General features: G+C 32.6%; 1 protein-coding gene across 6 annotated transcripts in view; it reads right to left on the bottom strand.

The window, feature by feature from the left end:
- LOC119605699 (serine-enriched protein) overlaps nt 1–19,971 on the bottom strand; it is a 79,992-nt gene that overhangs the window by 7,152 nt on the left and 52,869 nt on the right. For 2 of the 6 annotated variants that reach the window (XM_037958969.1, XM_037958967.1), the window contains exons 2-4: nt 2,046–2,224; nt 1,830–1,988; nt 1,581–1,619 (exon numbers count right to left, since the gene is read on the bottom strand). In XM_037958969.1, coding sequence (XP_037814897.1) covers nt 1,581–1,619; nt 1,830–1,988; nt 2,046–2,216 — 369 coding nt within the window. In that variant the 5' untranslated portion in view covers nt 2,217–2,224. Of the gene's footprint in view, nt 1–1,580; nt 1,620–1,829; nt 1,989–2,045; nt 2,225–9,318; nt 9,419–10,100; nt 10,143–10,334; nt 10,370–19,971 lie in introns of those variants that run through there. The other 4 variants (XM_037958970.1, XM_037958971.1, XM_037958972.1 and 1 more) reach the window with 3 other exon arrangements.

Below are 19,971 nucleotides of genomic sequence, written 5' to 3'. Positions count from 1 at the left end.
CTAGTCTATAGTCTAGTCTATAGTCTAGTCTATAGTCTAGTCTATAGTCTAGTCTATAGTCTAGTCTATAGTCTAGTCTATAGTCTAGTCTATAGTCTAGTCTATAGTCTAGTCTATAGTCTAGTCTATAGTCTAGTCTATAGTCTAGTCTATAGTCTAGTCTATAGTCTAGTCTATAGTCTGTCTATAGTCTAGTCTATAGTCTAGTCTATAGTCTAGTCTATAGTCTAGTCTATAGTCTAGTCTATAGTCTAGTCTATAGTCTAGTCTATAGTCTAGTCTATAGTCTAGTCTATAGTCTAGTCTATAGTCTAGTCTATAGTCTAGTCTATAGTCTAGTCTATAGTCTAGTCTATAGTCTAGTCTATAGTCTAGTCTATAGTCTAGTCTATAGTCTAGTCTATAGTCTAGTCTATAGTCTAGTCTATAGTCTAGTCTATAGTCTAGTCTATAGTCTAGTCTATAGTCTAGTCTATAGTCTAGTCTATAGTCTAGTCTATAGTCTAGTCTATAGTCTAGTCTATAGTCTAGTCTATAGTCTAGTCTATACTCTAGTCTATAGTCTAGTCTATAGTCTAGTCTATAGTCTAGTCTATAGTCTAGTCTATAGTCTAGTATAGTCTAGTCTATAGTCTAGTCTATAGTCTAGTCTAGTCTATAGTCTAGTCTGTAGTCTAGTCTATAGTCTAGTCTATAGTCTAGTCTATAGTCTAGTCTATAGTCTAGTCTATAGTCTAGTCTATAGTCTAGTCTATAGTCTAGTCTATAGTCTAGTCTATAGTCTAGTCTATAGTCTAATCTGTAGTCTAGTCTATAGTCTAGTCGATAACTAGTCTAGTCTATATTCTAGTCGATAGTCTAGTCGATAATATGGTCTATCGTGTAGTCTTTAATCTAGTCTATAGTTTAATTTAAAGTAAAGACTTCGAGAAGTTTAGTCTAAAGAAGTTTAGTCAAGTCTAGACTATGTATAGTCAACCTAAAGATTTGTAAATACGAACCAATTGGTTTCGGGTATACATGTTATAAGTAGTACATATATGATAGATCATAAATATTTTTCTTTAAAATATATTTGTACTTGTGTATACAATGGAAACTCAATCCAAAATTTTGTTAAAAAAATATAAGTGCAAAATAATAAAGCATGCAAATTTTCCAAAAAAGATTTCAATTAAGCAAAAAAAAGTGTAAATGTTAAAAATGGCAAAAAGTAGGTTAGGAACCCTTTGGTTATGATTAGATTATGATTACAATAGACACCAATAAAAACTAATTCGATTAAGTAGTATATAATGTCAATAATATATGATCATGGAAGCAATTCAGAAAAATGATTTCAAAATCCAAATAAATACGAATGTATAAAATGGACGAACGAACGAGCGAACGAGCGTGTGAATTGAACTGAACAATCTCATACTATAAAACCAGGCAAATTTTCAAGTTAATTTTGTTTATAAATGACAACTCAAGTGACAGTTAGAGATATAAAGAGTTAATGACATGTAAAGAATGAAATTTTGAAATGTTTTTTTTTTTTTTTGTTTTTTCGAAACCAACTTGAAAATGTACTTTACCTCAGGTATCGGAGATAATTGTTGGGTAAAACCACTTCTCTATATATATATAAATTTTTTGGTTTGAAAATGAAAATGTAATGGGAAAGTTAACGGTTTTTAAATGATCTCAATGAATAAATGTATGATAATTGTTTGGCTTATAAATTTGAACAAAATTTATTATAGCGAAAAAAAAAATTACACTTGAATTAAGTTCAAAAAATGAAAGAAAAATTGAAAAATAAATTAAAGGAATCATTTGCTCACCTGTTGAGCAGCATTTTGTAAATTCAATAAAGGCTCCGAGGAACGTTTAAGGAATAAACGCAACTTATTTTCCTTGGTTGAGGTTTCGCGTTTTCTTTGCGGCGAGGGAGCAGCATAAAGCATTTTGGCAAAGACCCTTGAACGGGAAGCTAAAACGGCCTGTAAAATATATCTCAGTTATCAGTGGATCAATAAAACTTAATGTCAACTACTTACCTTCACCGCACATACTGGCTCTCGTGTGTCACCCACCAAAAATGTTACATCACACAACTCTGGCATAGAGGCCAGAAATTTCATATCCTCCGCCAGTCCAGTTTTATTTTCAAAAGTAGATAAGTCCGGCTCTGCGTCAGCCATACCGGGTAATGTTAAAGCTTCAGGCATTGGGGTTTCTAAAGATGCGTAGTTTTGTATTAACAAAATTATTATAAAATTTACTTCTTTATTAAATTAGTTTAGAAATAATTTAAAAAAAATTTTAGTAATTTTTCATTTCCATAAAAAATAGGGTTAGGAGTTAGTTAATTTAAAAAAACAATTGGAATTGGTAAAAAATTTTTACAAAAATATATACAATCTTAATAAAAGGTGCTAAAAACTGTGGAAGGGATCAGCTGATAATAACATTAGCTCAACACCGAACTAAAGGATATGTAACACAGTACTAAGTTAGACAATAATCTGGTTTATAGTCCAGATTATAGATTTGACTATAGACTAGACTATATATGGACCACAGATAAGACTAGAACTGAACTAGAATTGAACTAGAATTGAACTAGAACAGAACTAGAGCTGAACTAGAACTGAACTAGAACTGAACTAGAACTGAACTAGAACTGAACTAGAACTGAACTAGAACTGAACTAGAATAGAACTGAACTAGAACTGAACTAGAACTGAACTAGAACTGAACTAGAACTGAACTAGAACTGAACTAGAACTGAACTAGAACTGAACTAGAACTGACTAACTAAATAGAACTGAACTAGAACTGAACTAGAACTGAACTAGAACTGAACTAGAACTGAACTAGAACTGAACTAGAACTGAACTAGAACTCAACTAGAACTGAACTAGAACTGAACTAGAACTGAACTAGAGCTGAACTAGAACTGAACTAGAACTGAACTAGAACTGAACTAGAACTGAACTAGAACTGAACTAGAACTGAAATAGAACTGAACTAGAACTGAACTAGAACTGAACTAGAACTGAACTAGAACTGAACTAGAACTGAACTAGAATTGAGCTAGAACTGAACTAGAACTGAACTAGAACTGAACTAGAACTGAACTAGAACTGAACTAGAACTGAACTAGAACTGAACTAGAACTGAACTAGAACTGAACTAGAACTGAACTAGAACTGAACTAGAACTAGAACTGAACTAGAACTGAACTAGAACTGAACTAGAACTGAACTAGAACTGAACTAGAACTGAACTAGAACTGAACTAGAACTGAACTAGAACTGAACTAGAACTGAACTGAACTAGAACTGAACTAGAACTGAACTAGAACTGAACTAGAACTGAACTAGAACTGAACTAGAACTGAACTAGAACTGAACTAGAACTGAACTAGAACTGAACTAGAACTGAACTAGAACTGAACTAGAACTGAACTAGAACTGAACTAGAACTGAACTAAAACTGAACTAGAACTGAACTAGAACTGAACTAGAACTGAGATAGAACTGAACTAGAACTGAACTAGAACTGAACTAGAACTGAACTAGAACTGAACTAGAACTGAACTAGAACTGAACTAGAACTGAACTAGAACTGAACTGGAACTGAACTAGAACTGAACTAGAACTGAACTAAACTGAACTGGAACTGAACTAGAACTGAACTAGAACTGAACTAGAACTGAACTAGAACTGAACTAGAACTGAACTAGAACTGAACTAGAATGAACTAGAACTGAACTAGACTGAACTAGAAACTGAACTAGAACTGAAACTAGAACTGAACTAGAACTGAACTAGAACTGAACGAGAACTGAACTAGAACTGAACTAGAACTGAACGAGAACTGAACTAGAACTGAACTAGATGACTAACTAGAACTGAACTAAGAACTGACCTAGAACTGAACTAGAACTGAACTAGAAACTGAACTAGAACTGAACTAGAACTGAACTAGAACTGAACTAGAACTGAACGAGAACTGAACTAGAAACTGACCTAGAACTGAACGAGAACTGAACTAGAACTGAACTAGAACGGAACTAGAAATGAACTAGAACTGAACTGAAACTGAACTAGAACTGAACTAGAACTGAACTAGAACGAACTAGAACTGGAACTAGAGCTGAACTAGAACTGAACTAGAACTGAACTAGAACTGAACTAGAACTGAACTAGACTAACTAGAACTGAACTAGAACTGAACTAGAACTGAACTAGAACTGAACTAGAACTGAACTAGAACTGAACTAGAACTGAACTAGAACTGAACTAGAACTGAGCTAGAACTGAACTAGAACTGAACTAGAACTGAACTAGAACTGAACTAGAACTGAACTAGAACTGAACTAGAACTGAACTAGAACTGAACTAGAACTGAACTAGAACTGAACTAGAACTGAACTAGAACTGAGAACTGAACTAGAACTGAACTAGAACTGAACTAGAACTGAACTAGAACTGAACTAGAACTGAACTAGAACTGAACTAGAACTGAAGAACTGAACTAACTAGAACTGAACTAGAACTGAACTAGAACTGAACTAGAACTGAACTAGAACTGAACTAGAACTGAACTAGAACTGAACTAGAACTGAACTAGAACTGAACTAGAACTGAACTAGAACTGAACTAGAACTGAACTAGAACTGAACTAGAACTGAACTAGAACTGAACTAGAACTGAACTGAACTAGAACTGAACTAGAACTGAACTAGAACTGAACTAGAACTGAACTAGAACTGAACTAGAACTGACTAGAACTGAACTAGAACTGAACTGAACTGAACTAGAAACTGAACTAGAACTGAACTAGAACTGACTGAACTAGAACTGAACAGACGACTAGAACTGAAACTAGAACTGAACTAGAACTACTAAGACTGAACTAGAACTTGAACTAAACTGAACTAGAACTGAAACTAGAACTGAACTAGAACTGAACTAGAACTGAACTAGAACTGAACTAGAACTAGAACTATAACTGAACTAGAACTGAACTAGAACTGAACCAGAACTGAACCAGAACTGAACTAGAACTAAATAGAATTGAGTGCTGGATAGATTAGTCTTTAGTCTGGACAATACATTAATCTAAACTATAGTATAGTCCGGACGATGCACTTCACTTTGAACAAAACTATAGTCTCGACTATGACGAGACTATTTAAATAATATACTTTATATAAATATCCATAAGACTCTGTCCTCATGCCTCATCAATATGGCCAAACTGACAGCATCATCTTCATCTTTTCGAGTACATATATAAAATTTCCATAAAACATGATGACATTAAGAAAACAACCTTGTTGCTTCAAATTGAACACAAAAAACAAACGTATACCTTGTAGTATCTGTACATAAAATTATAAAAGGTTTCATTGCCATACTTTTTCCTCGCTATAAACCCTGAAATGTGATTGAATTTTAAACGCTATTCAATTTTTACAGAAAGAAGCCTTTCGAATGTCTCTGGACAAAATTGACCTTTAGATTTTGTAACATTCTACAAATGTTGTTCTTGGCCAAACAGCCAGTCAACCATTTAACGATAAAACAGATTTTTAATTAAAAATTCAAACCCTTCAAATGTAACGATTTAAAAAGTTTTTCTATATTGTACCCATTACTTGTATGTATTTCTTTTATTATTGTTGTTGTTTTCTCTGCCTTCAAACGTTTACTTTTCTCTGACATCAACAATATTTTTTGCTGTTGTAAGAGCGAGAGTGGAAAAGAGGGGGATGCTGTAAAAATGCTGTTGGTGCCACAATAATATAACAACAACAAGTGTTGTGACTGAACGATAAAAAACAAAATTGTGTGTGTAATAAATAAATTGTTGCAAAAAGGGGGGTGTTGCGGGGTTCGGTGGATGTTTACAAGACAATATGACTAAAAAAAAAAAAAGTACAAATTTTGGGAGTGCTGTCAATCACAAAAGATTTACGACTACGCATGCTGATTTAAAAGTTTTTTTGCTGTATCTTTTATAGAAAAAAGTTTCAGTAAACAAAAACAAATTAATGGAAAATTAAATGTATCCTATAAATAAATTTCAAAAAATTTTTTTCGCTAAAAAGCAATTATTAAGGGGTGTTTCTTTGTGGGGCACATCACGTGAAAATAATGTTCAAAGTCAATAGGCCAGACTGTAACTAGTCTTAAGGCCATTCTATATGATATATTATAGGCAAGACTATATAGTCTATAGAACGGACTAAACTCGTGTATATATATGTCTAGTTCAGTTCTAGTTCAGTTCTAGTTCAGTTCTAGTTCAGTTCTAGTTCAGTTCTAGTTCTAGTTCAGTTCTAGTTCAGTTCTAGTTCAGTTCTAGTTCAGTTCTAGTTCAGTTCTAGTTCAGTTCTAGTTCAGTTCTAGTTCAGTTCTAGTTCAGTTCTAGTTCAGTTCTAGTTCAGTTCTAGTTCAGTTCTAGTTCAGTTCTAGTTCAGTTTCTAGTTCAGTTCTAGTTCAGTTCTAGTTAAGTTCTAGTTCAGTTCTAGTTCAGTTCTAGTTCAGTTCTAGTTCAGTTCTAGTTCAGTCTAGTCTAGCTAGTCTAGTCTAGTCTATCTAGTCTAGTCTAGTCTAGTCTAGTCTAGTCTAGTCTAGTCTAGTCTAGTCTAGTCTAGTCTAGTCTAGTCTAGTCTAGTCTAGTCTAGTCTAGTCTAGTCTAGTCTAGTCTAGTCTAGTCTAGTCTAGTCTAGTCTAGTCTAGTCTAGTCTAGTCTAGTCTAGTCTAGTCTAGTCTATAGTCTAGTCTATAGTCTAGTCTATAGTCTAGTCTATTAGTCTAGTCTATAGTCTAGTCTATAGTCTAGTCTATAGTCTAGTCTATAGTCTAGTCTATAGTCTAGTCTATAGTCTAGTCTATAGTCTAGTCTATAGTCTAGTCTATAGTCTAGTCTATAGTCTAGTCTATAGTCTAGTCTAGTCTAGTCTAGTCTATAGTCTAGTCTATAGTCTAGTCTGTAGTCTAGTCTATAGTCTAGTCTATAGTCTAGTCTATAGTCTAGTCTATAGTCTAGTCTGTAGTCTAGTCTATAGTCTAGTCTGTAGTCTAGTCTATAGTCTAGTCTATAGTCTAGTCTATAGTCTAGTCTATAGTCTAGTCTATAGTCTAGTCTATAGTTTAGTCTATAGTCTAGTCTATAGTCTAGTCTATATTATAGTCTATAGTAAAGTCTATAGTCTAGTCTATAGTATACTCTCTACTCTCTAGTCTAGTATAGTCTACATTCTAGAGTCTAGTCTATCTTCAAGTCTATAGTTTAGTCTATAGTATAGTCTATAGTCTAGTCTATGGTATAGTCTATATTATAGTCTATAGTCTAGTCTATAGTATACTCTCTACTCTCTAGTCTAGTATAGTCTACATTCTAGAGTCTAGTCTATATTCAAGTCTATAGTCTAGTCTATATTCAAGTCTATAGTCTAGTCTATAGCCTAGTCTATAGTCTAGTCTATAGTCTAGTCTATAGTCTAGTCTATAGTCTAGTCTATAGTCTAGTCTATAGTCTAGTCTATAGTCTAGTCTATAGTCTAGTCTAGTCTATAGCTAGTTATAGTCTAGTCTAGTCTATAGTCTAGTCTATAGTCTAGTCTATAGTCTAGTCTATAGTCTAGTCTATAGTCTAGTCTATAGTCTAGTCTATAGTCTAGTCTATAGTCTAGTCTATAGTCTATAGTCTAGTCTATAGTCTAGTCTATAGTCTATAGTCTAGTCTAGTCTAGTCTATAGTCTAGTCTATAGTCTAGTCTATAGTCTAGTCTATAGTCTAGTCTATAGTCTAGTCTATAGTCTAGTCTATAGTCTAGTCTATAGTCTAGTCTATAGTCTAGTCTATAGTCTAGTCTATAGTCTAGTCTATAGTCTAGTCTATAGTATAGTCAATAGTCTAGTCTATAGTCTAGTCTATAGTCTAGTCTATAGTCTAGTCTATAGTCTAGTCTATAGTCGTCTATAGTCTAGTCTATAGTCTAGTCTATAGTCTAGTCTATAGTCTAGTCTATAGTCTAAACTATACTCTAGTCTATAGTCTAGTCTATAGTCTAGTCTATAGTCTAGTCTATAGTCTAATCCATAGTCTAGTCCATAGTCTAGTCTATAGTCTAGTCTAGTCTATAGTCTAGTATATAGTATAGTCTATAGTCTAGTCTATAGTCTAGTCTATAGTCTAGTCTATAGTCTAGTCTATAGTCTATAGTCTAGTCTATAGTCTAGTCTATCTAGTCTATAGTCTAGTCTATAGTCTAGTCTATAGTCTAGTCTATAGTCTAGTCTATAGTCTAGTCTATAGTCTAGTCTATAGTCTAGTCTAGTCTATAGTCTAGTCTATAGTCTAGTCTATAGTCTAGTCTATAGTCTAGTCTATAGTCTATAGTCTAGTCTATAGTCTAGTCTATAGTCTAGTCTACAGTCTAGTCTATAGTCTAGTATATAGTCTAGTCTATAGTCTAGTCTATAGTCTAGTCTATAGTCTAGTCTATAGTCTAGTCTATAGTCTAGTCTATAGTCTAGTCTATAGTCTAGTCTATAGTCTAGTCTATAGTCTAGTCTATAGTCTAGTCTATAGTCCAGTCTATAGTCTAGTCTATAGTCTAGTCTATAGTCTAGTCTATAGTCTAGTCTATAGTCTAGTCTATAGTCTAGTCTATAGTCTAGTCTATAGTCTAGTCTATAGTCTAGTCTTTATTCTAGTCTATAGTCTAGTTTATAGTCTAGTCTATATTCTAATCTATAGTATAGTCTATATTCTAGTCTATAGTCTAGTCTTTAATTTTGTATTTAGTGTAATTTAGTCTATAGACTAGTCTATAGTCTAGTCTATAGTCTAGTCTATAGTTTAGTCTATAGTCTAGTCTATAGTCTAGTCTATAGTCTAGTCTATAGTCTAGTCTATAGTCTAGTCTATAGTCTAGTCTATAGTCTAGTCTATAGTCTAGTCTATAGTCTAGTCTATAGTCTAATCTATAGTCTAGTCTATAGTCTAGTCTATAGTGTAGTCTTTATTCTAGTCTATAGTCTAGTTTATAGTCTAGTCTATATTCTACTCTATAGTATAGTCTATATTCTAGTCTATAGTCTAGTCTTTAATTTTGTATTTAGTGTAATCGAGTTGTGATTGAATGTTCAGTTGTTTTGGGGTTTTTAAGTTAAATTTATTTTAATTAAGATTTAAGTTACTTTAATCCATGGATACCTTGAATTATTTGGTGTTTTGTGAAAACTATTTTAATTGTGTAATTTAAGCGATTTTGTTGTTGTTTTAATAAACTGCTTTGTTACTTACCAACTAAAATATTTTGAATTTTTTTTTGGGACGTTTCAACGGATTTCAAAATAAATATTTGAAAAATCCGTTTAGTCGCTTAATATTATTTCATTATTAACTGTTTTTTAGTTTTGTTAAACATTAGGGTTTTTTTTAGTAATAAGGAAAAATTAACAAAAATTACAGATTAGTGTTACGAATAAAAAATAGTCAAATAAAACATGCATTTTTTAAGAAAAAAACAAAAGAAAAGAATTACAAAAATGTATGTGATTTAAAAAAGCAGTAATAAAATAAGAAAAAAAAAGTTCTCAAAATACACGTTACAAAAAAAGTTACAACTTTATGTGTGAAGAAGAAAATCAACAAATAATTTTCTGGGTCAATAATTGGGTAGTTGGGTTAAGGTTACAACACATCATTCTTCTTCTGTTATTTTTGTTTTTTCTTTTTGTAACGTTAGTATTTTTTTGTTGTTAAACTTTGTTTTTGTCTCTCAGTGTTTTTTTTCGTTTTGGTTTCTCTTTTTTTTAAGGATTCTGACATTTTCGAGTACACACACAATATTTTTACGCATATACACACACAAAAATTTTGAATATAGACAAAATGAAAAAAAAGGATCAAACGTACGAATGGAAAAAATATGGTATGCAATCAGAAAAAAAATTAGGAAATTTTTTCACAAGACTAAAAATATAAAAATTTTAAGGAATTTTTATAAAAAAAACTTGCATTTTGGCAATTTGATTTCAAAGAAAATTAGTAAATTTTGTTAAAAATATTAAAATAAAGTTTACTTTTTATTTAAACAAATCTTAGGCTCACGATAAGAAAATTTATTTTTTTATTTTTTAAAGTTTTTCTTTAAGCACTGTTCTTTTTTCTTTTCTTAAAAGAAAATTAAAACTTTTCTTTTTGCGTTCTTTTTCTTTCTAATAAAATAAATTAGCAAATAATTATAAAATTTGTGTTAATTTTTTCTATATATATTTTTTCAATATTTTAATAATTAATTTTTATTCTTTTTTTACAATTTTATTGAAGTTTGCGAACCGTTTGGTTGAAGAGTAAAATGTATTCTGTTGATTTGGTCTCTATACCAAAAGGAGTTTACCCAAAAAAACAACTAAATGAAGGCGAAGGAAATTCTTAAAATTTTAGAAAGCACATGCGCTTTAAGCAGTTTATTAAAGGACTTTTGGGAGGTTATAATTATTTATAACATAAATTTAGCAAATTACAATTTTTAAAAGAATTCACAGACTAGAATATAAACTAGACAGTGGACTAGACTATACACTTGACTATAGACTAGATTATGGGCTAGACTAGACCACAGACTAGACTAAAAACTATAACCTGGACTAGACTATAGACTAGACTATAGACTAGACTATAGACTAGACTATAGACTAGACTATAGACTAGACTATAGGCTAGACTATAGACTAGACTATAGGCTAGACTATAGACTAGACTATAGGCTAGACTATAGACTAGACTATAGACTAGACTATAGACTAGACTATAGACTAGACTATAGACTTGACTATAGACTGACTATAGACTAAAACTGAGTCAAAACTAAACTAGAACGGAACCAGAACTGAACTAGAACTGAAGTAGAACTTAACTAGAACTGAAATAGAACTGAAAAAGAACAGAACTAGAACTGAACTAGGTCTGGACTAGAACTGAATTAAAACTGAACTAGAACTGAACTAGAACAGAACTAGAACTGAATTAGAACTGAACTAGAACTGAACTGGAACTGAACTAGAGCTGAACTAGAGCTGAACTAGAACTGAACTAGAACTGAACAGAACTGAACTAGAACTGAACTAGAACTGAGCTAGAACTGAATTAGAACTAGAACTGAACTAGAACTGAACTAGAACTGAACTAGAACTGAACTAGAACTGAACTAGAACTGAACTAGAACTGAACTAGAACTGAACTAGAACTGAACTAGAATGAACTAAAACTGAACTAGAACTGAACTAGAACTGAACTAGAACTGAACTAGAACTGAACTAGAACTGAACTAGAACTGAACTAGAACTGAACTAGAACTGAACTAGAACTGACTAGAACTGACTAGAACTGAACTAGAACTGAACTAGATCTGAACTAGAACTGAACTAGACTAACTAGAACTGAACTAGAACTGAACTAGAACTGAACTAGAACTGAACTAAACTGAACTAGAACTGAACTAGTACTGAACTAGAACTGAACTAGAACTGAACTAGAACTGAACTAGAACTGAACTAGAACTTAACTAGAACTGAACTAGAACTGAACTAGAACTGAACTAGAACTGAACTAGAACTGAACTAGGACTGAACTAGAACTGAACTAGAACTAGAACTGAACTAGAACTGAACTAGAACTGACTAGAACTGAACTAGAACTGAACTAGAACTGAACTGAGACTAGAACTGAACTAGACTGAACTAGAACTGAACTAGAACTGAACTAGAACTGAACTAGAACTGAACTAGAACTGAACTAGAACTGAACTAGAACTGAACTAGAACTGAACTAGAACTGAACTAGAACTGAACTAGAACTACTAGAACTGAACTAGAACTGAACTAGAACTGAACTAGAACTGAACCTAGAAACTGAACTAGAACTGAACTAGAACTGAACTAGAAACTGAACTAGAACTGAACTAGAACTGAACTAGACTGAACTAGAACTGAACTAGAACTGAACTAGAACTGAACTAGAACTGAACTAGAACTGAACTAGAACTGAACTAGAACTGAACTAGAACTGAACTAGACCTGAACTAGAACTGAGCAGACAGAACTAGAACTGAACTAGAACTGAACTAGAACTGAACTAGAACTGAACTAGAACTGAACTAGAACTGAAATAGAACTGAACTAGGTCTGGACTAGGTCTGGACTAGAACTGAACTAGAACGAACTAGACTCACTAGAACTGAACTAGAACTGAACTAGAACTGAACTAGAACTGAACTAGAACTGAACTAGAACTGAACTAGAACTGAACTAGAACTGAACTAGAACTGAACTAGAACTGAACTAGAACTGAACTAGAACTGAACTAGAACTGAATTAGAACTGAACTAGAACTGAACTAGAACTGAACTAGAACTGAACTAGAACTGAACTAGAACAGAACTAGAACTGAACTAGAACTGAACTAGAACTGAACTAGAACTGAACTAGAACTGAACTAGAACTGAACTAGAACTGAACTAGAACTGAACTAGAACTGAACTAGAACTGAAATAGAACTGAACTAGAACTGGTTCAAATAGCTTGGGAATTTTCTTGTTCCAAATTCCTTTACTATTTGGCAAAAACCCACACCCATCATTAAACTGCAAAGGAATTTTTATTAAAGCCCCTAAGGATTTAAGCAGAATTCTTTGTTGTTCTTATTGCAACAAGTTTTATTCAAATTTTCGTGTTCGTGTCAGACATGCGTTTTATTGTAACTACCCCGCATCCCTTAAATTTACAATAGTAATTTAACAAATTTTATATTAAAAGCAAGTGAGGTTAGGTTTTAACCACTTGTTTGCTTTACAATAAAAACACTCGCTGGCTCTCTGTTTTCTTCAATACTCTCTTTGTTTTGTAATATTTTTAAGGAAAAAAGGATTCGGCGCTTTAATAAAGTGAATGTGTGTGGTAAACGTAAACAAATATTTGTCAAATGTCAAATGACAATAACCAAGTGAAGTTGGCTGTGATTAATTGTCATTTAAACAGCTGTTTTAGAACAGTGGTTGTTGAGGTAAAATGAATTTGATTAGAATTTAATTAAAAATTATAATATTTAGATTGATTTGGGTAATTTATTAAGAGAAGACCACCCATTAAATGTTAAAACATTTATTAAGGCTACTGTTGTAAACTGAAACTCTGTGTAGGAAATGTAAAACTTGTTGACGCCTGTCAAGTAGTTTTCTAACACTTGAAGTAAATGTCAAGTGGATTTTTGTTTAACCACAACAAATAATGGAATTGTATTTCCGCAAAATTATGTAAATATTTAGTCAGTTTTATATTATTTTTACTAAACAGATAGACAGACACACACACACGTTTTATGGCAGACAGACAAGTCTGTCTCTTGGACCACTTGACATATTAATTTTGGTTCCTTTTACACAAAATAACCACGGGTGTTTGGCGGCACTGACCTAACCTAGTAATAGTTTACTTTTAACATTAAACTAAATAAAGGATCTTATCACAAATCTTCAAGTGTTTTTTTTACGCAAACATACAACATTTTTATCTGTCAAATTTGTTTTCATGTTTTGCTTTGTTTGTTTTGTTTTGCAATTGATATTTTGTTTTGTAAACAAACAACTCATCATTATGCAGGATTAGCGATGAAATGTTGTTGTTTATGTTGGCGCCAAGTTAAAACTAAGTATTTGAAAATTTAAAACAGAAAAATTATAAATTCTTAAAAAACTTTAACAATTAATATATATCATTTAATGAAATCTTTAACACGTTTTTAAACGTTTCTTGCAAATTAGTTTCTTAATTTTTACTCATACCCTGCAACACTTCAACTTGCCTTTTCCAATGCCTTTTGCAATTATTGCATCTTGTTTTTGGTTAATCATGCTCATCTGATTTAATGCATTTTTATTTCGCTTGAAGTGCATGTTTTCTTTTTATATAAATTTTTACTTATTTCAGTTTATTTTTCTTTTGCCCGGTTTTACATTAATCTTATTTCGTTATATTTATGGCTTTTTCCCCTCTTTTAATGAAGGGGTTTTTGATGGATCAAACGAGTACTGGAATTTCAATTCGCTGGCAAGAGAAAGAGAAGAGTACAGGAAATCGTGTAAATGTTTACATGTAAATGTAAGAAACAATCAATGTAGGGTTTCCCAAGAACTAGTTGAGAACTATAAAAGTACTAGAACAGAGTTAGAACCGAACTAGAACCGAACTAGAATAGAACTAGAACTAGAACAGAACTAGAATAGAACTAGAACAGAGCTAGAACAGAACTAGAACAGAACTAGAACTGAACTAGAACTGAACTAGAACTGAACTAGAACAGAACTAGAACAGAACTAGAACAGAACTAGAACAGAACTAGAACAGAACTAGAACAGAACTAGAACAGAACTAGAACAGAACTAGAACAGAACTAGAACAGAACTAGAACAGAACTAGAACAGAACTAGAACAGAACTAGAACAGAACTAGAACAGAACTAGAAAAGAACTAAAACAGAAGTAGAACAGAACTAGAAAAGAACTAAAACAGAAGTAGAACAGAACTAGAACGTGAACAAATGAACACCCTATAACTTGTAGATATTCATTTTTTTTATTCTATATGATATTCCCATGATTCGTTTCCACTTGCAAAAAGAACTGCATGCCTGTCAGTCCATCAAATCTTATAAATAGCTCCTTTAAAAATGAAAACAGATTTTAATTTTAAATTGGTTTTATTTTTGGAGGAAATTTGTATTTGCTCCACTTTATAAGCAAAAATACACTGTAAAAAATTTTAAGCTAAATAAAGCCAATTAATAAATGAAATATTATAATACATAGTTTTCGATCATTAATTACCTTTTAAATTTCTTGATCAATTAGATTTAAAAAGAAATGTTAAACACTTTTTCATGATTTTTTAAATTCTTTTAAATTATATGTACGTAGAGAGAAGAGAGTCTTTTGTCCCCTTACAAGAGTGTCGCCGCACCCCCGCTGTTCAAAAGACTGCTGTTTGAGTAAATGTATGTATGACACAACGTGTGTCGTCTAAGTAAAAAGAACAAGACTGGAGAGTGTTAAGAATAAAGTAATGAAGGAAAGAATACGCACAAGCAGCAAATCAATCGTACTTGACATGAAATATTTGTACAAAAAAAGACAAGAAGAAAAAATATAATAAACAGACGGACAAACACACACATACTACTTCCATTTAAGAATAAAATACAAACAACAAAGAAAGAGTAATAAGACCAAAAACAACGACATTACATTATTTAATTATGCTAAATGCAACAAATACTGCAAGCTGATGTCACAGAAGAAGCAGCAAGTGCATGAAATGTTAAGTTTAACAGTTGCTGTTAGTGTTTGCTAAAAATACTGTTAATTACAGCTGTAATGATACAATGGAAGAAGAATAATGTTAAATTTAACAGTTCTAGTTCTGTTCTAGTTCTGTTCTAGTTCTGTTCTAGTTCTGTTCTGTTCTAGTTCTGTTCTAGTTCTGTTCTAGTTCTGTTCTAGTTCTGTTCTAGTTCTGTTCTAGTTCTGTTCTAGTTCTGTTCCAGTTCTGTTCTAGTTCTGTTCTAGTTCTGTTCTAGTTTTGTTCTAGTTAGGTTCTAGTTAGGTTCTAGTTCAGTTCTAGTTCAGTTCTAGTTCAGTTCTAGTTCAGTTCTAGTTCAGTTCTAGTTCAGTTCTAGTTCAGTTCTAGTTCAGTTCTAGTTCAGTTCTAGTTCAGTTCTAGTTCTGTTCTAGTTCTGTTCTAGTTCTAGTTCTGTTCTAGTTCAGTTCTAGTTCAGTTCTAGTTCAGTTCTAGTTCAGTTCTAGTTCTGTTCTAGTTCTGTTCTAGTTCTGTTCTAGTTCTGTTCTAGTTCTGTTCTAGTTCTGTTCTAGTTCTGTTCTAGTTCTGTTCTAGTTCTGTTCTAGTTCTGTTCTAGTTCTGTTCTAGTTCTGTTCTAGTTCTGTTCTAGTTCTGTTCTAGTTCTGTTCTAGTTCTGTTCTAGTTCTGTTCTAGTTCTGTTCTAGTTCTGTTCTAGTTCTGTTCTAGTTCAGTCTAGTTCAGTTCTAGTTCAGTTCTAGTTCAGTTCTAGTTCAGTTCTAGTTCAGTTCTAGTTCAGTTCTAGTTCAGTTCTAGTTCAGTTCTAGTTCAGTTCTAGTTCAGTTCTAGTTCAGTTCTAGTTCAGTTCTAGTTCAGTTCTAGTTCAGTTCTAGTTCAGTTCTAGTTCAGTTCTAGTTCAGTTCTAGTTCAGTTCTAGTTCAGTTCTAGTCCAGTTCATAGTTCAGTTCTAGTCAGTTCTAGTTCAGTTCTAGTTCAGTTCTAGTTCAGTTCTAGTTCAGTTTCTAGTTCAGTTTCTAGTTCAGTTCTAGTTCAGTTCTAGTTCAGTTCTAGTTCTTTAGTTCAGTTCTAGTTCAGTTCTAGTTCAGTTTTAGTTCAGTTCTAGTTCAGTTCTAGTTCAGTTCTAGTTCAGTTCAGTTCAGTTCAGTCTACTTCAGTTCAGTTCTAGTTCAGTTCTAGTTCAGTCTAGATCAGTTCTAGTTCAATTCTAGTTCAGTTCTAGTTCTAGTTCTGTTCTAGTTCAGTTCTAGTTCAGTTCTAGTTCAGTTCTAGTTCAGTCTAGTTCAGTTCTAGTTCAGTTCTAGTTCAGTTCTAGTTCAGTTCTAGTTCAGTTCTAGTTTAGTTCTAGTTCAGTTCTAGTTCAGTTATAGTTCAGTCTAGTTCAGTTCTAGTTCAGTTCTAGTTCAGTTCTAGTTCAGTTCTAGTCAGTTCTAGTTCTAGTTCAGTTCTAGTTTAGTTCTAGTTCAGTTCTAGTTCAGTTCTAGTTCAGTTCTAGTTCAGTTCTAGTTCAGTTCTAGTTCAGTTCTAGTTCAGTTCTATTCAGTTCTAGTTCGTTCTAGTTCAGTTCTAGTTCAGTTCTAGTTCAGTTCTAGTTCAGTTCTAGTTCAGTTCTAGTTCAGTTCTAGTTCAGTTCTAGTTCAGTTCTAGTTCAGTTCTAGTTCAGTTCTAGTTCAGTTCTAGTTCAGTTCTAGTTCAGTTCTAGTTCAGTTCTAGTTCAGTTCTAGTTCAGTTCTAGTTCAGTTCTAGTTCAGTTCTAGTTCAGTTCTAGTTCAGTTCTAGTTCAGTTCTAGTTCAGTTCTAGTTCAGTTCTAGTTCAGTTCTAGTTCAGTTCTAGTTCAGTTCTAGTTCAGTTCTAGTTCAGTTCTAGTTCAGTTCTAGTTCAGTTCTAGTTCAGTTCTAGTTCAGTTCTAGTTCAGTTCTAGTTCAGTTCTAGTTCAGTTCTAGTTCAGTTCTAGTTCAGTTCTAGTTCAGTTCTAGTTCAGTTCTAGTTCAGTTCTAGTTCAGTTCTAGTTCAGTTCTAGTTCAGTTCTAGTTCAGTTCTAGTTCAGTTCTAGTTCAGTTCTAGTTCAGTTCTAGTTCAGTTCTAGTTCAGTTCTAGTTCAGTTCTAGTTCAGTTCTAGTTCAGTTCTAGTTCAGTTCTAGTTCAGTTCTAGTTCAGTTCTAGTTCAGTTTAGTTCAGTTCTAGTTCAGTTCTAGTTCAGTTCTAGTTCAGTTCAGTTCAGTTCGTTCAGTTCTAGTTCAGTTCTAGTTCAGTTCTAGTTCAGTTCTAGTTCAGTTCTAGTTCAGTTCTAGTCAGTTCTAGTTCAGTTCTAGTTCAGTTCTAGTTCTAGTTCTGTTCTAGTTCAGTTCTAGTTCAGTTCTAGTTCAGTTCTAGTTCAGTTCTAGTTCAGTTCTAGTTCAGTTCTAGTTCAGTTCTAGTTCAGTTCTAGTTAGATTCAAGTTCTAGTTCAAGTTCTAGTTCAGTTCTGTTCTAGTTCATAGTTCTAGTTCAGTTCTAGTTCAGTTCTAGTTCGTAGTTCAGTTCTAGTTCAGTTCTATTCAGTTCTAGTTCAGTTCTAGTTCAGTTTCTAGTTCAGTTCTAGTTCAGTTCTAGTTCAGTTCTAGTTCAGTTCTAGTTAGTTCTAGTTCAGTTCTAGTTCAGTTTAGTTCAGTTCTAGTTCAGTTTCTAGTTCAGTTCTGTCAGTTCTAGTTCAGTTCTAGTTCAGTTCTAGTTCAGTTCTAGTTCAGTTCTAGTTCAGTTCTAGTTCAGTTCTAGTTCAGTTCTAGTTCAGTTCTAGTTCAGTTCTAGTTCAGTTATAGTTCAGTTCCTAGTTCAGTTCTAGTTCAGTTCTAGTTCAGTTCTAGGTTCAGTTCTAGTTCAGTTATAGTTCAGTTCTAGTTCAGTTTCGTTCAGTTCTAGTTCAGTTCTAGTTCAGTTCTAGTTCAGTTCTAGTTCAGTTCTAGTCAGTTCTAGTTCAGTCTAGTTCAGTTCTAGTTCAGTTCTAGTTCAGTTCTAGTTCAGTTCTAGTTCAGTTCTAGTTCAGTTCTAGTTCAGTTCTAGTTTCAGTTCTATTTCAGTTCTAGGTCTTTTTGTCATTGTCTAAAAAACTATAATATGTACTCTTAAATAAACACACTTGTTTCTTTCTAAGAGTAATAATAACAGATCGAGAGAGAGGATTTGTTTTCATAACTCTCTAATTGTAGTGATAGACAAACATCTTTAATAAAATATGCACAATATACAAACACTTGTCTGAGGACTTGATCGAACAATAACAACAACAATTTAGTGAGGGTGTACTCATGAAGAACAACAACAATTCTTAAAGGCAAAAGAACACACGAAGAAAGTCTAGCAAGAAAAACTGTAGCGGCGCAAGCAACTTAAACAAGAGATCCCAAAGATATTTTCAGTTTAGATTGCACATTCATTCAATTCACAACATTCTAAAACAAAATATTTGTGAGATTTTCAAACAAGAAAATCTAAAGCGAAATTTTAAAGAAAATATTTTTAAAATAAAATTGAAAAAAAAAAAAATAATAACGAGCGCGTGTTTATAATTGTGTTACTTTTAACGACATCATGTCGCGTACGTCATTTAACGATGATGACAATTTTGTCGCTGTTATTGTTGTTGCTGATAAATTATGCTAAATATCTTGATCACTCCTAGAGAGTTGTGCTAGAGTGTAGAAGTGATTACAAAACAAGTGACAAGTGGAATTATGCAAATATTAAGACGGACGGATGGACCAAACAGTTTAACTGTCATCGTACCACAGAGTACCTTGTCCAATTCAATTCAATACTATAGAAGAAAAAATTGCATTTAAATTTAATAAAAGGTGTTTTTTTTATTTACACAAAGTGTTTTTATATTAAAAAAAATAAAGAAAACAAAACAAAATAAATAAGAAAATAAGCAACAAATTATAAAATAAAAACAAAATAATATAAAATTTTAGTTCAGTTCTAGTTCAGTTCTAGTTCAGTTCTAGTTCAGTTCTAGTTCAGTTCTAGTTCAGTTCTAGTTCAGTTCTAGTTCAGTTCTAGTTCAGTTTTAGTTCAGTTCTAGTTCAGTTCTAGTTCAGTTCAGTTCAGTTCAGTTCTACTTCTAGTTCAGTTTCTAGTTCAGTTCTAGTTCAGTTCTAGTTCAGTTCTAGTTCAGTTCTAGATCAGTTCTAGTTCAATTCTAGTTCAGTTCTAGTTCTAGTTCTGTTCTAGTTCAGTTCTAGTTCAGTTCTAGTTCAGTTCTAGTTCAGTTCTAGTTCAGTTCTAGTTCAGTTCTAGTCAGTTCTAGTTCAGTTCTAGTTCAGTTCTAGTTTAGTTCTAGTCAGTTCTAGTTCAGTTCTAGTTCAGTTCTAGTTCAGTTCTAGTTCAGTTCTAGTTCAGTTCTAGTTCAGTTCTAGTTTAGTTCTAGTTCAGTTCTAGTTCAGTTCTAGTCAGTTCTAGTTCAGTTTCTAGTTCAGTTCTAGTTCAGTTCTAGTTCAGTTCTAGTTCAGTTCTAGTTCAGTTCTAGTTCAGTTCTAGTTCAGTTCTAGTTCAGTTCTAGTTCAGTTCTAGTTCAGTTCTAGTTCAGTTCTAGTTCAGTTCTAGTTCAGT

This window comes from Lucilia sericata, unplaced genomic scaffold, assembly GCF_015586225.1.
Source record: "Lucilia sericata isolate MDLA Ls3-8-SP2 unplaced genomic scaffold, ASM1558622v1 Contig000510F_arrow, whole genome shotgun sequence".
NCBI lineage: Eukaryota > Metazoa > Arthropoda > Insecta > Diptera > Calliphoridae > Lucilia > Lucilia sericata.
The sequence above is the reverse complement of the archived record's forward strand: the minus strand, read 5'-3'. Positions and strand labels throughout refer to the sequence as shown.